This window comes from Amblyomma americanum, chromosome 3, assembly GCF_052857255.1.
Source record: "Amblyomma americanum isolate KBUSLIRL-KWMA chromosome 3, ASM5285725v1, whole genome shotgun sequence".
In the NCBI taxonomy this organism is placed as follows: Eukaryota; Metazoa; Arthropoda; class Arachnida; order Ixodida; family Ixodidae; genus Amblyomma; species Amblyomma americanum.
In genome coordinates, this window is record NC_135499.1 from 224,534,221 (window position 1) to 224,549,100 (window position 14,880).

A 14,880-nucleotide genomic window follows, 5' to 3' on the forward strand; every position below is an offset into this window, starting at 1 on the left:
GAATATTTGTAATAACTAACCTGAAACAGCATGAACGGTGAGTGGCGTGGCATTTTGTCAGCAGTGCCGTGGCCCTTATACTCTATATTCATACCTTGTTTCCGAATATAAATGCGAGGTGCACACAGAAGCATTACATGATGTTTCCTATGGCGCACTACAAGTTATTTGTTCTTAATTTGCAGAGTTTAAAATTTTCTACTACAGAAAGTGAATGGCCCTAAAGTCAAGAGGAGATGCGGGTCTTGGAAAGAACATTTTTATTATTTAAGATATCGTCATGAAATTAGTATGTATATGTTTCTTCTGCCTGTTTTCAAAAACATAATTGGTTTCAGCATATCTCAATTAGGTTCTATATTATCGGAAAATAACTGAAGCCTAATTAGCTAAATTCTTACGGGTCATTAAGAAACTTTCTACATTTTTTGGTTTCGATTGAAATGGGACTGTAGCCAAAGACCTGCCATATGGGGCTATGCTAATTATATTGTTGCTGAAGTATATTATCATAAAAAATGTTCAATTTTGTCCAAGCACCATAATTATAAAGCATAGTTAGGTGATGTTATGGTTCACAAAATTTGAAATGTTTGACTCAGCCAAACAAAAACAGCATAGCTCCACAGTTTAGTTCTTTCTGAATTCTACGGTACAAGAATAATTGAAATTGCACCACAAATAAAAACTTCCGCAAGGCTAGTCATGTTGGCAAAAGACACAAAGCTTTCGATATTCGAAGTGCGCGTGCCAGCCATTCGGAGGTAGTTGTAGAGGCCCCAAAAATCAATGGAATGTGGACGTTCTAAAAATATTTCACAAGAGTGAGTAACACCAGGTAGTAGGGAAGGGGCCAAGCTTTCAAACAAAACCAAGAAGGCAGCCATCAGGGACACAGTCATAAGAAGCTATGGGCGCGAAGTCCTGCCGCATTGCGCTCTGAAATTGCCATTTCCGGGCTTTGTAGGCATGAAATATATAGGTATTTTAGTAGGTGGAAGTAGAGTTTAGACCTTGACACTTTTTAGGCAGTAACTATAGAGTGCATTGATCCCCAATATGCCATTTTTGTAAAATCGAAATTTTCTGGATGATTAACAACTGGACGCTCCCCCTCCACATAGTGCTGTGCGCATGTGCTTTTATTGCTCCATCATGAACTAATCACGCGCACAACATGGAAACATTTCTTATTGTGTAAATAGCTTGCGTATATTACCTCTACCCCTATCTTCTCTTCCTGTCCCCTCACCTCTTTCATTTCATTTCTCCATTCTGCCTGCTATCCTTTATTTCCGCTGCCCCAGCTCAGGTGCTTCAGTGGCAGATGCTGGGGCTAGCAAAAATATTTTCCTTCCTTTTTATTATTATTTTAATAAAAACCACTTGCTACTGCTACTACTACTACTACTACTACTTTTTGATCAAGACCAGCGTCTCTCCTTGAAGGGATAGCGAAGAAAAATTTTCTACTGAGATTTCTGGCCAAAATGATAGCTTTGGTACTGAGCGTGATGAAAAAAACTCTTCTGAAAGACAACTGAGCAGAAAGAAATAATTTTAGTGAATGTTTCTCAATCCACCGCATCTAGCAGCTGCCTGTGAAAGCTCCGAGAACATGGGATGTGAAGTCAATACTACCCATCGCAACCTGCCACCGGCATGGACCACACAAAAGTGGACACATTTGACGCACTTTCACTTCGTTGTACAGTCCATTTTGTTCGACTTCTTCATGTCCACATTTCAAGATTCTCTGCCTGCATCTTGTGATTGTGTACTTTGAGTCACCAATTGACTGATTCGGCCAGAAAAAACCGAAGTTCCCACCGTCTGCAGCGATGTCAAACCAAAAAAGTGGCCTTTCAAGAGACGGTACCAGTAGCACCCTTTTGCGCCTGCCGGAGGAATGAGTGCTGTCTCATTCTGAGCATGAGCGAGCTTGCGACACTTTGCCTGAATCGCAGAAAACGCATTTTTACCTGGTTTCCAGGTATGATACTGCACGTAAAGCGTTGTTAGATCTTAGTCCCCGCATATTTGTGGAAGGTTTAGCGTAAATGCTGATAAGCATGGCACAAGATGTGGAATTCTCAACTGCACACCGCCAGCCAGCCTGGCTACAGTGTTGCTGAGGGCAGGCTTAGCATTATGTTCGCCAGCTCATAGCCAGAAGCATGCTGAGTGCGACCCAACGGCCGCTCACGAAACATAAAAAATACAGCCATCCGTTAAGAATAACCAGAATGATGACTGCATACTTGGGTAATCATAACTTACAAAATAAAATGTGGCACTTTCTCGATACTTTCACATTTTTAGTCATTATTCCTTTAACAATGCATTTTGCACATACCAAGAAATGCAATACCCCTGTCACATGGCCACTTTCAAAGGCTACTGAGCTGACAGCCTTCAAGATTCTCAATCTCTATCGAACTTGAAGGAGTTGTGCCACTGCTACATGGCAAACTTGACTGCCATTGAGAAATTCCATTATCTCACAACAAGGTGTTGAGACGCCACCACCGTTGCCGCCAATAATTTTGTACGCATGCAGGCAATCAGCCTACAAGCTACCCTGAAAAGGTTAAAAATCAAAATATTTATTCGTTATGGCATCATTAATTACTACGGAAACAAATTTCAGCGCTTTGGATAAGGTGTAGTATTCACACAGTTTTGAGGAAGCAGGTGTTGGTTGTTTTTGTGTTGCTGGCAACAATGGTACCAAGCTTGGTGCAATGCTCTGTAGCCCGGCCTGCCTTTTTTTCCTGCAAAATGGGTTGTCTTATTTGAAGTTTCATTTCTTTCTGTGATGATACCGCTCTCCCCAGCGCATTGTTGCGAGCACTCCCCGTCCGAGAACACATGCTACCGCCACTCGGATAGAGTTCAGTGCTGCTCCACTGACTTCAAAGACTTCACTCGATGACCACTGGAGCTGCTCATGTAGTAGCGTCATATGGCCATTAAGCTGACAGGCTCATAACACCAGCCTTGCAAAACTTTCACAGATTCAAAGATTTCTGTTTACTGTGCTGCACTAAGCACGCACGTAACCTTTAAGAGGCCAGCCTGGAAGCATCAAATGAATGCTAGCACCACAGCAAACCCATATATTTGCCAAAAACAACAATAATTAAGTACATACTTCAAAAGTGCAGTGGGTAGCATGAGTTAATACTGGTCCACAAAAGCACACCAGTGATAGGTTGGGTAGCCTGCTTTGTACAACTCTGTGTCTTATAGAAATGCTGTAAGCAAACCTTTCAGAAGCATTAAATTAACACTTACTTGTAGGACAGCCACTTTACGTGAGTACTGTGCCTTACCACACAATGACAGCTAACAAATGGGGTATGTGACCACTAACTCTCCCTCTAGTGCAGAATAAATTTTCTGTGTTCCAGAAAAAAACTCCAATAATTATGAAATTCCAACCTGCTACCAAGGCTTTTGTACAAAATGTGCAAAGCCTAAAGCTCCACTTTACTCCTCCTTGCTCTTTTGACTGTTCTTATTCACTTGTCATTACGGAGAGCGCATTTCAAAGCAACAGACGCGTAACAACGCAAGTACAAGACCAGCAACTGGAGGCTAATGTAGATCAATGGCGAAACGCAGCTCACCTTCCACACTCGCATGTGGCCCAGCTGACCAGTCGCCTAGTAAGTGGCTAACCGAAATGCACACGGCCCTGTAGTTTTGGATTACGGTGCAACGAATGTTCCGGAAGTCACCAGAAGTCACTAACCGAAATTTTTCTCTCGCTTCCTACTACTCGCCTGACAAAGCGACTGCTACAGCTGGTGAGCCTGGTCAATATTTGCAGTTTGAATTTTTGTTAACAGAACCAATTAGCATATAACTTTATCATTTTTTTTTGCACATGGAGCTGCATGCATTCTGGTGGGAGCGTGCAATGGGGCATAGAGCATGTACAACCCACGGCTCGGCCTCACGTTTTCGGATGGTCATTTTTGTAATAAGGTTGACTTTTACATGACAGTATACTACTATATTTTAACCATTCCAACTGCCAGCGCAGAAAGGCGCAAATGACATATTATGATGGCAATGACGCCAGTGCTATTCGTTGCGTGGTTTCGGCTTTGCATCAGACTGTAATTTCATGCCATATCGAGGTACAATTATCGTGAAAACAAGGGCATGTTAGATTCGGGTAAATACCACAAATCATATCAAGACAACACTTGTATCATCCATCCTGCCCTGTTATACAAATGACCTTGCAGGAATACTGAAGGCCATCTTCTTGCTGATACAACACATGCCTGGACACCCCACAAACAATTGCAGCTTCAAAATAGCATCAACATCCACACTGATCGGCCGAAGTTTACTACGAGGGTAATTGATGTGAGGAACCCACTTGTCGCTGGAGATGCTGCAGTCGATGACGTTCTGCTTGTTGGTGTTGATGATGATGAAGGGAAGCGGGATGGTGGAAGCTGGTGCAGGTGCCTGCCGGTTGCGCTCCAGGGCCTTGTTGCGCTCTACAAGGTTCTTGTAGGCGATCTGCTGCAGTAGCAAATCATACAGCTGCTGGCGCTTGGCGGCGATCTGCTCCAGGCGCCGCTGCTTCTCCAGCTCCAGCCTCTGGCACTCCTGGGCTGAGTTTGTGGGTAGGCCCAGCCATCGGATCTCCTTCTTCTCCTTGGAGATGATGTTCATGGCCATGAGCACATTGAGTGCATCGTACACCCGGCGGCGGATGTTCTTCTGGTCATAGGCCTGGTCAGCCGGCCCAGCACCAGCGCCCCGCAGCCCAGCCACCTCTGGTGCAGCAAACTCGGCCACCAGCTCGTCGGCTACCTCATTGTATGAGGTGGTCCCCTTTCGCTGCACCTTCTCACACACCTTCATAGAGAAGTGGCGCAGGCCCTTGCTGCCCTTGTCCCCGCCACCGCCACCTTTGCAGCGACGCTTACTGCTGCCACAATGCATCAAGGGGAGGGGAGGGGGAAGAAGTTAGACAACTGGGAAACATTTTTCTGCCATGCCATTCCATTAGTTTTGAAGGGAAATGAAACAGTGAAAAGAGTTTACAGCCACTAACCAATTTTTTCCGAACTCAAGAATTCAGACTTTGTTGAAGGGCCACCACACACCTCACGTGAATGTGCGAATAGCCACAAGTGATATTTCACTCTAAAGAGCTTGAAAGTTTGACTTTTCAGACCAAATTAGTTGAGGTGAGTATCGTTGCTAGGACTAGTCGACCATTTGCCACTGCAGAATGTGCCAACTTGTATTAAAAACCAATTTCAGGTTTTCCTTCCGCTGTAGCCTACCAATGGAAAACCGCACAGTTTACATTATTATGCATGAAGCTTTGCTGAACACCATGTTCTATGTGAATACTGCAAGGTCTTGTAAAAGATCGCAGTATCAATAAATAAATGAAACTGCACTTCTTTCACTCACCGTGCCTCACATGTTCAGACACTGTACAACATTCTTCACACAAAAATGACATTTCTAGCTGACGTAACCTGTGCGGCAGCATCAGGAACAAACCACAATAAAGGATCACTTTGTTTGAAAGAAATTTTTTAGTCATGAATTTTACTTTACCCTTTCAAGCCCTTTTTTTTCACTGAACTTTAAGTTCCCGCTTGTAAAGCAGAGACATTCAACAGCTGAAGCAGTAAACCTAATGTGGCTGTCTTTGCTGCACGAGTTTGGTTTGTGTGCAGTTTCGCGGAGCTTTCAGTAATGTGTTGATAAATATGAAGGTTTAGTGCTTAACAAAGCGTCTCCATCAATATTACTTGTGCCTTCTATAAAAAATCCATCTCAAGTCACAGACGTCAACTAAACATGTGACTGACCATACTGCCGTGACATGTCGAGCCTATGCCAAATGCTGAACTGCCATCCTTCAGTATAGCTTGACAGATGGCAAAGACCTGTGCAGTGACAAAGCAATGGATGGACATAAAATCCAGGCACGTTTCACATACTTAGAAAGTGCGAGGCAGAGATCTAGAATGCACTTGTGTGTTAAAATTTGTGGCCCCATGCAGTGTAGTGCAAAAAACAGCCTGCAGGCACAAGAGTTTTTATAGTGCAGCAGCAGCCGCTGTGGCTCAGAAGACACTGTGACATGCAAAATGGCAAGCAGGCATCTTATTGCATTCTTGCTCTGCAGCTGCCCAGCCGTGGCTATCGTATGGTCCCAAAAAAGCATGGCCCCGACCCAAGTGCAAGCTATTGCTTGTATTTTGGTCGGGGCTGTGCAAAATATTACAAGCTGTTGCTTGTAATATTTCTCTTTTTTTGTTTTTGCATGCTCGCTGTGGTGAGGTTCGAATGCACAAGAGGCAGTGACCAGGTCATCAATGCACTTCAAACACCTTGCAGCAAAGGAGCCGAACTGTCATAAATAAATACGAGCAATTACTGGTCCTAGTAGTAAGAGGTCCGGATGCTTGTTGGAAACAGCAGAGGCAGTGCACCAAAACCGCCAAAGCACTGTCACCAGCGGTGTATACTGTACACACTGCTCGCTAGCAGATGGTACGGGAAGCCATCCTCACACTCTGCCTAGGACAACGCTCACAAAGAGAGGCAAATACTGCACAGGATATGCTGACCATTAATCCCCAGAATTGTTTGCTCACAGGTCAGGAAAGTCTGGGTCCTCACTGGCCCGCTTGGCATTCCAGTGGGCGGCCTCAGGCGCTTGAGCTCCCGGCAGCCGGCTAATAAGCGAGCGCTGGCTCAGGATCTGCACAGAAGCACAGCCAATGAAGAAGTGTGCGCATCTTTCCATGCACCAGTCACCATGGAGTCACTACTATGCACATAACCCATGGATGACAGCTGCTTCGAACGAAAGCAGAAAATTTCAGTTATGCTGCCGCCAACCCATTATTTAAAGCAATTTTTGAGCACTGAAAACTAACTCTGAAGCACTTTGGAGCAGCTGTTAGGCACCCTGAACCAGTTGGACTTATTTCTAGGCATGGCTTGCTCATTAAGCACCTTATAATTAAACAGATAATTACAGTAGAACACTGTTGTTACGTTTTAAATAAATGTGGTCTAATTCACACCTTTATCAATTAGCATTTCCTGGCGCAAAGTCTGTGCAGCTTCTTTTCTAGTGCAGTCCACATTTGCATTGTCCTTAGCACAGAAGAAACTTCACAACACATTTGATCTACCGATGGCAATGGCAAAGGTACTATCCGGAATCTCTTTTGTATTATTTTTTAATGTTTTGCCTCCTCGCACTAATGGACTGCGGAGAAACCACCACGGCAGCTGACTGTTGCAGCGTTTTTGCTCTGCATGCTGCATTCCCCAGACCCAGCCCTGTCATATGTCAGCACATAGTTGCAGTTCTGAGATGCTATGTTACCTAGCCTTTCTTGCAAAGACCTGCTGTTCCTAGTAACCGCAACAAAGCTTGCAGAAGTCAAGACATTCAAGCTGTAACAGAGCCATGCCCACATCCATACCATTACTCCTGCAGGAAGCATCAATAGAGACTTTTAGTATAGCATATGAGCACTTACATATGTTATACGCAAGCATTTAGCAGGAGGTTACAGTAGAAATCGCATGAGCACTTTTAGTTTACCGTACACCAATCCGACCACAACGATAGCACAGGCCGCAGTGGAGTCATTTGGTGTTAAAATGTGAAAATATTTTATGCCATATTTTTCGCACCTAGCCAAGGTTATCCAAGCCGTATCGCGTAGATAGCCACTTCCACAGCCAGTTCAGTCGAGTACTGCTCGGTCGAGCCAGGGCCTAATTTTTTAGCCAGGGAGCCAGGGAACTGAACCAAGCAAAGTTTTTAATAACGTTATGGTGTGCACTAGCGTTTATTTGGACCCTTACTGCCTACCACAGAAACGGCTATTTTTGGCAAGGCTATGACTACCTTGGTGTAAGAATCCAAATCAAGGCATTCCACACTCGGCGGTGTGTTGTTTGGGTTAAGAACGGCGCAGTCGTCACAGAGAATCGAAAATAGGGCAAGTTCTTCTCTCATTTGTGTACGTTGTCAGCAAGAGGAGGCAACGCGAATGTCACATGTACTATTTAAAGGCAATGAATATGCCTAAAAACCCAATAACATTGACAAAATCGCTACGAAGCAGGTACCTGGGGCGCCGCCAAGTTGACACCACTACTTTTACTAGTGTTAAAACATGCATGTACACTAAATTCGAATAACAGCGTATATAATGCAAATGTATATGAAGACTCAATTTGAAAAAGCGTTTGGCGCATGCGCAGTACGAAGGACGCTATTTTATAGCGTTCACTATGCCTTTGTATATGTCTGCATACACTCTACTAAAGTGAAGTCTCTAACAAGGCACTATAATCGGATTCAACAAGTCTGCAGTGAAGCTCCGCGCACATTCATGACCGGCGCACAGAATTCCTCCATGACAAAAAAGTAGTCCATTGCTAAAACTTCTCTTGTTGCCTAAAGAAGAAGCCAATCCCGAAAAAAAAAAGTTATGAGCTCTAGGATACTGATACCTGGCTTGTTTAATAGAGTCAAACGTTTAAAAGCCGATTTCGTTTACTTTTGTGACTGGGTGGTGGAGTAATACAATACGCCGCAGACCGTGGCCCAGTATTAACAACTGCTGTTTTTTTAAGTCGTAAACTTGTACTTTACTATAGCAAGTAAGAATCACATAGTAAACTACAACGTCCTGTATGTGTGAGCAGAGCCAATCCCCTCCCACATTGTATGGAGCTTAGTGGCTGTTAAAAGTGAAACACAGCATGGCAGTCTGGATTCCTCAAAAGAACAGCATGCATAGTTTGTTGCCCTAACAATAACGTTACCTCTACAAACCAACTGACATGTACCACACAGCTATGGCTAGTGAAGTGCAGTTACCATGGCCTGAAACAGTGTTCACAAGTACCAGACCACTTGCAGGCACCCTTACTCCTCAACCACAGTATTAAAGGACTATAGACACTAAATTTTTGCTTGCGTGCTTCCTTCTTTCAAATGATGCTTTAAGACATTAATGACATGGATCACTGTGCAATATTCACCTATGACCGTTAAATAACTTATAATTGAAGTTCTTCTTAGCACTGTTTCGGATTCGATTTTATCGATTGAACAATGGCTGTGACTAGTAGTTGACCTTTAGGTCATGTGATGTACAAAAAAAAACAACATAACTGCGATATGTCATTTGTTGTCATTCCAGCTCTTGAAGCAGGCTGGTTATATTACATGTTTTTACGTGCCTCACGTGAGCTTAAGTTCAACTCCACGTCACAGCCTTCGTTCAGTAGATTGAACCAAAACTGAAGCAACATGAGAGAAGCTTTTTTCAACACAGTTTCAAATTTGCTGATTTGGTTCATGCTTTTGAAAGAAAGAGAAATGAATGAAGAAATTAATAAGCAAGAGAAAAACTGAGTTGTGCACCCCCCCCCCCCCTTTTTTTTACTGTTTCCTTTCACGCATTATTTCGAGTGCAACTAGACTAGGCTGGGGCCAATATGGTGCCATCCCGCCTTCTGCCACAGACAGTTTGGCCAGCAGAAAATGGCAGTGTGGTTGATCTGGTGCCGTGCTTGGGAATTGTGCAAGACACATACCACAGGTGACCCCTTGGGCAGCAGATCCATCTGCAGGTTGCCACCGACCACCATCACCTGCTGGCTGCTCATGTCCTGCACAAGCAATGGTGCACTTTATTATCCAGGAATCAAATGGGACACACAAGCACTATTCAAAACCTGCAACATAGTTTACAGCAATCATCCTAATTCAGTGACAAATTTAGGCTTGTGAGCTTGTCTCAATGTGACTTTGTGGCAGATCAATGAAAATGGCAGAGCTGACTCTGAAAGAAATTACTCTTTCGACCTTGTGCATTAATGCATAGGGATCCACACAGACTCTTCAAAGGCCCTTAATCGCCTCAATCATTAAACACTTCTAAAAAAGCTGCAATTGTACAGAGTTCGTGGTGCTTGTCGCTTCATTTCTCCTAAAGTCTCAACTTCAGCACAAAGTTCAATATAAGTGTTGTAAACACCATGTCCTCATTTGAAAACATAGCTACAGGATTTCGTCAAAGGGGGTATTTTATTTCATTCTGCTCATTAACAACATTGCGTCTAAAACCAAATAAGCCTGACTATCCAGGGTTTCTAGCAAGCTGATGATGTTCCTTGACTTTTGCATGCTTTCTCTGATTATTTCAGTCAAAATTCCCAAACCAATACATGATCCATTCACCGCAAAAAAAAATAGTTACTGAAACTGCCAACCTTGCAAGAATCAGATTTGCTCTTCTTGTTTGAAAAAGCCAATTTTTTCCTGAAGGCAGAAAAAGTCCAGCTTTAGGCTGCGACTTAAGCGGTCATTGCTTTTCTTCCAGCTCTTTAAAATGGGTGGCTGCCCTTTTTCTCTTCTTCCCAGCATTTGATGTCTTCACCAAGTGTGCATGGTGAACATAAACAGACCTTGCACACAAATATTTTACTTGTCCTCCTAATCAATTATCACATCCTAATGCCATCACACATCACAAAATGAGGTACAGATCATGGGAAAGAGTTATGACAGCATGGCTTAATGTTTACACGACAAGAGAGCTGATGAATGTTGTTATGAAACATTGTAAGCTGCCTAGCATGTTCTGCGAGTAAGATGATTTTCCCATCGGAGTTTGGGCACAGGAAAAGTGCATTTTCTTTTAGTGGCTGATAGTGGAGTAAGGTTGAATGCAAGAGACATAGCACGGTGCATTCCTGCAAAACACAAAACATCACTTGCAAATCGGGTTACATGCAAGAGCTACAACACAAGCGAGACCTCTAGCGAAATGACCCCTTCCATGCTTCCTCGCAACCCCTGAAAACAGCCACGGCTCTGACTGCAGAATGGCACACCAAAAACAGCCATCTTGATGGGACATAACTTGCCAAGCTCTTGAACATTGGTTTCGCCACACTGCAAGCCAGAGTGGTGACAAGCCTATAAATGCTGTCACATTTCAACTAGGAATTAGCACACCAATCTTGGCAGCAGTTTTTGTTCTCAGAAATCTAACAGTTGCAAACTGATTTGAGCACTTAGATTTGGGAATCTTAAAATTATGCTTACAAAATTTATGTGCTGCTTTATTGGTTCACAAAAATGGTGCTATCTAATGACATTATACAAGCTTTCATGAGAGCAACGCAATTCCTGAGCTTGAGAAACCTTCTGGAAATTCCCTAAATGGCACACTCCACATGCATACTGTTGTAAACTTGGAAGCGCAAAAAAACGGACGACGGACAGAGTAAGGGAACACAAAAAACAGGTTCACGAGCGCTACTACCAACTGTTTATTCATGCTGAGGTTGTACATGTCCCATACACGACTGTCGTACACTATACTCATTATACTGCCAGATATTTTTCTTTCAGTCTTTCAACAAGACACCCTTCAAGAAGAGGGCTGACACAGGATGTTTCGGTGATCATCAATGAAAAATAATGTTTTTTCCCACTCTTTCATTGATGGCACCCTTGTTCACTCCGACGTTTTTTTCTAAAGCAGCATTGCTGTGTGATAAGCACAAGATTTTCACAAAAATAAGATTTCGTCATAAATGATGTACATCAACAAAGATACAGAAGGAGGCCCCAAAGCACAAAGAGTTCATTGGGAACTTTTATTGGTAATTATAAGCATTAAAATACCAACAACAGTTTTCAGCGAAAAGAGGACAGAGAAAAATCAGTATGAACAGAAATAAAGGGAAACGAAAACCGAAAAATATGCATTATACAGTAACATCAATAAATCATGGTAAGGCCATTAAAGGTGATACTAGTTTGCATTTAAAAATACCCAAAGATGACAAAAATTTAATGTCAGTGAGAAGCTGATCCCAAACTAATAATGCAGAAAAAAAACGTAGTTTTTCTACTGTAATTAGTATGTGCTATTGGTAACAAGTAACTGCCTGCAGTGTGTTAAGAAAGCCATAACTAATGACAATGACGAAGAGAGATTTATTTCGGATTGTGGTGTTTCTGTGGAGTCGTTTTTGGAACTTCTGACCTTTTACCTGCAATCGACTTCTGTCGAGTGGGAAGGAAAACTGTTTGCTCAGAAAGATGGGGTATGCATAGGTTCAAAAGTAGCACCGGTGTTAAGTAATATTTTTCTGTGTCACGTTGACAGGGCGATAAATTCTAAGTTCAGTGATTGTGTAAAACAGGTGTTCAGGTATGTTGATGATTATTTAATTTTTGTAGAGCCTACAAATTTCAAGGGCCATGTAGAAGAAATACTAAGGGTTTTTGTTAGTTGTGGAGAAGGTTTAAAGTTCACCTTTGAACTCCCGGAGAACAACGAGCTACAGTTTTTAGACTTAAGATTGGTCCTGAACCCTGATCATGTCTGCTGGTCTTTTCAACAGCGCTCAGCGAAGCCCTTGCTTAGTTATCGCTCAGCCCATTCTAAATTAGTTAAAAGTGGTATAGCCGTTGCATGTTTAGGATCAGCACTTTCAAAATCGTGTGTGCATGGAATGAAGAATAGTTTTAATCAGCAGGTTGGTAGATTACAATCGGCAGGATTTCCGGAAGAGGTAATCGTGCTTGCTTGCAATAAATTGCTGAGGAAACTAAAATCTTTCAAGAGCTGCCATCCATCAGAGCCGTCAGGCATGAAGAGGCATACGGTTATACCATATCTTCATCGTTTGTCACACAACTTAAAAAGAGTAGGCGCCAGATATGGAATTCAAGTGCTCTTCTCAGCCCCGCAAAAGCTTGGAAAAATTTGTGCCATAATAGATAGGAAAGCAAAGGCTAAAAAACAGAAACCAACCGGGAGTAGAGCCTGCAAAATAAACCACCAAAAGAAGTTTTCGTCATGTGCTGAAAGCGTAGTGTATGACATTGAGTTTTCCTGTGGCAAGAAATACATTGGCCAAACGGGAAAATGTGTGAACACCCGTCTTCGTCAGCATCATACCTCGTTAAATGGCCCCCCATCGTCCAACCTTGCATTACATTTTAGAGATTGCCCCCTGAATAATATCCCAGGTTCCCCCGACAAAAAAATGTGCAACCCTCTTTTCCATGAGACAAAAGTTGTTTGCAGGCACAGGGATAAATTGACAAGGGAACTGTGTGAGGCGTATCGCATCCACGCGAATGGTGATGCATGCGTCAGCACACCGTCAGTGCTTCTTCACGAATGTGAGATTAAGTATCTAGATTCGCACGATTAGAAGGATGTTAAGAGGGGCGTGTTCCCTGGTTGTTTTAGGAGTGTATTAATACCTGTGTTTTTTCCAATAAACTTTAGTTGTTAGTCAGCGCTTGTCCATCTTCTTCTGTCTTCTCTGTGTCTGTCGTCGCTGCGCTGTTTTTACCACGGCTTAAAGATGCACCAACTAGCTCAGTTGTCGGTTCTTCTGCCTAAGCGGTGAATCTAGTGGAATTGTACTCAACTCACTAGTTTATTTGGACGAGCCAGGCTCGTTATAAACTGGCTCTCATTTCTGGCTCATGACCAGTCCAGCTTGACATGTATTTTCAGGCACTCTATGTCCGGTTTAAGGTGAGTAGGGCTCATCCACAGCGTCCACAGCTCGTTCACAGCTTCCGGCAGTAGCCATGGTAAACGCGTGATATCAGAAAGAGTTGGCACAGCGAACCAATGATAGCCTTACACTGCTGACGTAATGAGTGCTGCATGACGCGTCGAGTGTAGATTCAAAAGCCTGGCACCGCTGGTTGCCGCTAGGCGTGGAAGTGTGAATTTTTAAAAATATATTGTAAATGATCGGCTCACTTTTGAGGTCACATGCACGCTTGGCAGCCTGTACTCTACATAATACAAGCGTATTATAGTCAACCTCTAACGCCGTTTTCAGGAACCCTTTAAAATCGTTGCTGTGGTGTGGAACGTTTTCATACAGCAAATGAAGGCAGGCTGTGCTCATGCCCAGCCATGGGAGGGCTTCATAGGGGACTGGTAACGTATGCAACGAAACATTTGTAATAGATTAGAAAAAAAATGTTTAACTGGTAAACAATATTTTAGTAGAACCTGTTATTTCCATGTTTATGAAATAATGAACAAAAAAATAGGAAATCTTATGTCCAGCAGAAAAGCAAACTGTTATAGTAAACTGTCTTGTGCTGCAAAAAATAACCCGAAGAAACCCGAACTCCACAACGATTTTCACCCGAATTAAAGCTTGAAAAATATTGCCAGATTTTTACTCCCTAGATTCTGAAAAAAATAAATAAATAAATAAAGCCCAAGAACAAAGGAACTACGGGCCTCGTGTGTGAGAGAGAGAGATGTACAGAAATAAGCCCCTGACCCCACCAAAAACAATTTCATTAATCCCAGCCACCATTGGTACAGCGTACAATTCTATCAAATGACTAGCTAATTAGCAAGTTAAATTATTTCCCACTTTGACTGCTTAGTCAAAAAGGAAAGGAAAACACTGCCTCCTATACAGTACGATTTATTACGTATTTTCCCGTTTTTAGTTTCATTCTATTTTGTTCTTTATTGTGTCACATAGTTATATTTTGCACAGCCTTCCAGTCTGCAGAGGCGTCGTGTGAGGTAGCCTAGCAATAAACTGCATTGCTTAATCCAATGGCACACTGTCTCATCACTCTGCTAGCTTCCACATTTTATTAACTCTCTCCTTTGACTGAGTGTCACCCCTACTAGACAGCCAGCCAGCTGCGGCATGCATGCATGTAGGGGTTACTGACCTTTTTCGGTGTACTTTTGATTTTGTTTTTCTCTAACTGAAAATTAAAATCCTTACTTATAACATATAAGCCGTCACAGAATAGTGGCCATCGAC

The 14,880-nt window shown here is 42.8% G+C and overlaps 1 protein-coding gene across 4 annotated transcripts in view; it reads right to left on the bottom strand.

The window, feature by feature from the left end:
- Window positions 1-14,880, bottom strand: part of Dp (transcription factor Dp) — a 32,045-nt gene that overhangs the window by 11,352 nt on the left and 5,813 nt on the right. For 3 of the 4 annotated variants that reach the window (XM_077660250.1, XM_077660254.1, XM_077660253.1), the window contains 3 exons: window positions 9,628-9,702; window positions 6,651-6,757; window positions 4,397-4,957 (listed from right to left, as the gene is read on the bottom strand). In XM_077660250.1, the coding sequence (XP_077516376.1) occupies window positions 4,397-4,957; window positions 6,651-6,757; window positions 9,628-9,699 (740 nt within the window). In that variant the 5' untranslated portion in view covers window positions 9,700-9,702. The remainder of the gene's footprint in view (window positions 1-4,396; window positions 4,958-6,650; window positions 6,758-9,627; window positions 9,703-14,880) is intronic. The other variant, XM_077660255.1, reaches the window with a different exon arrangement.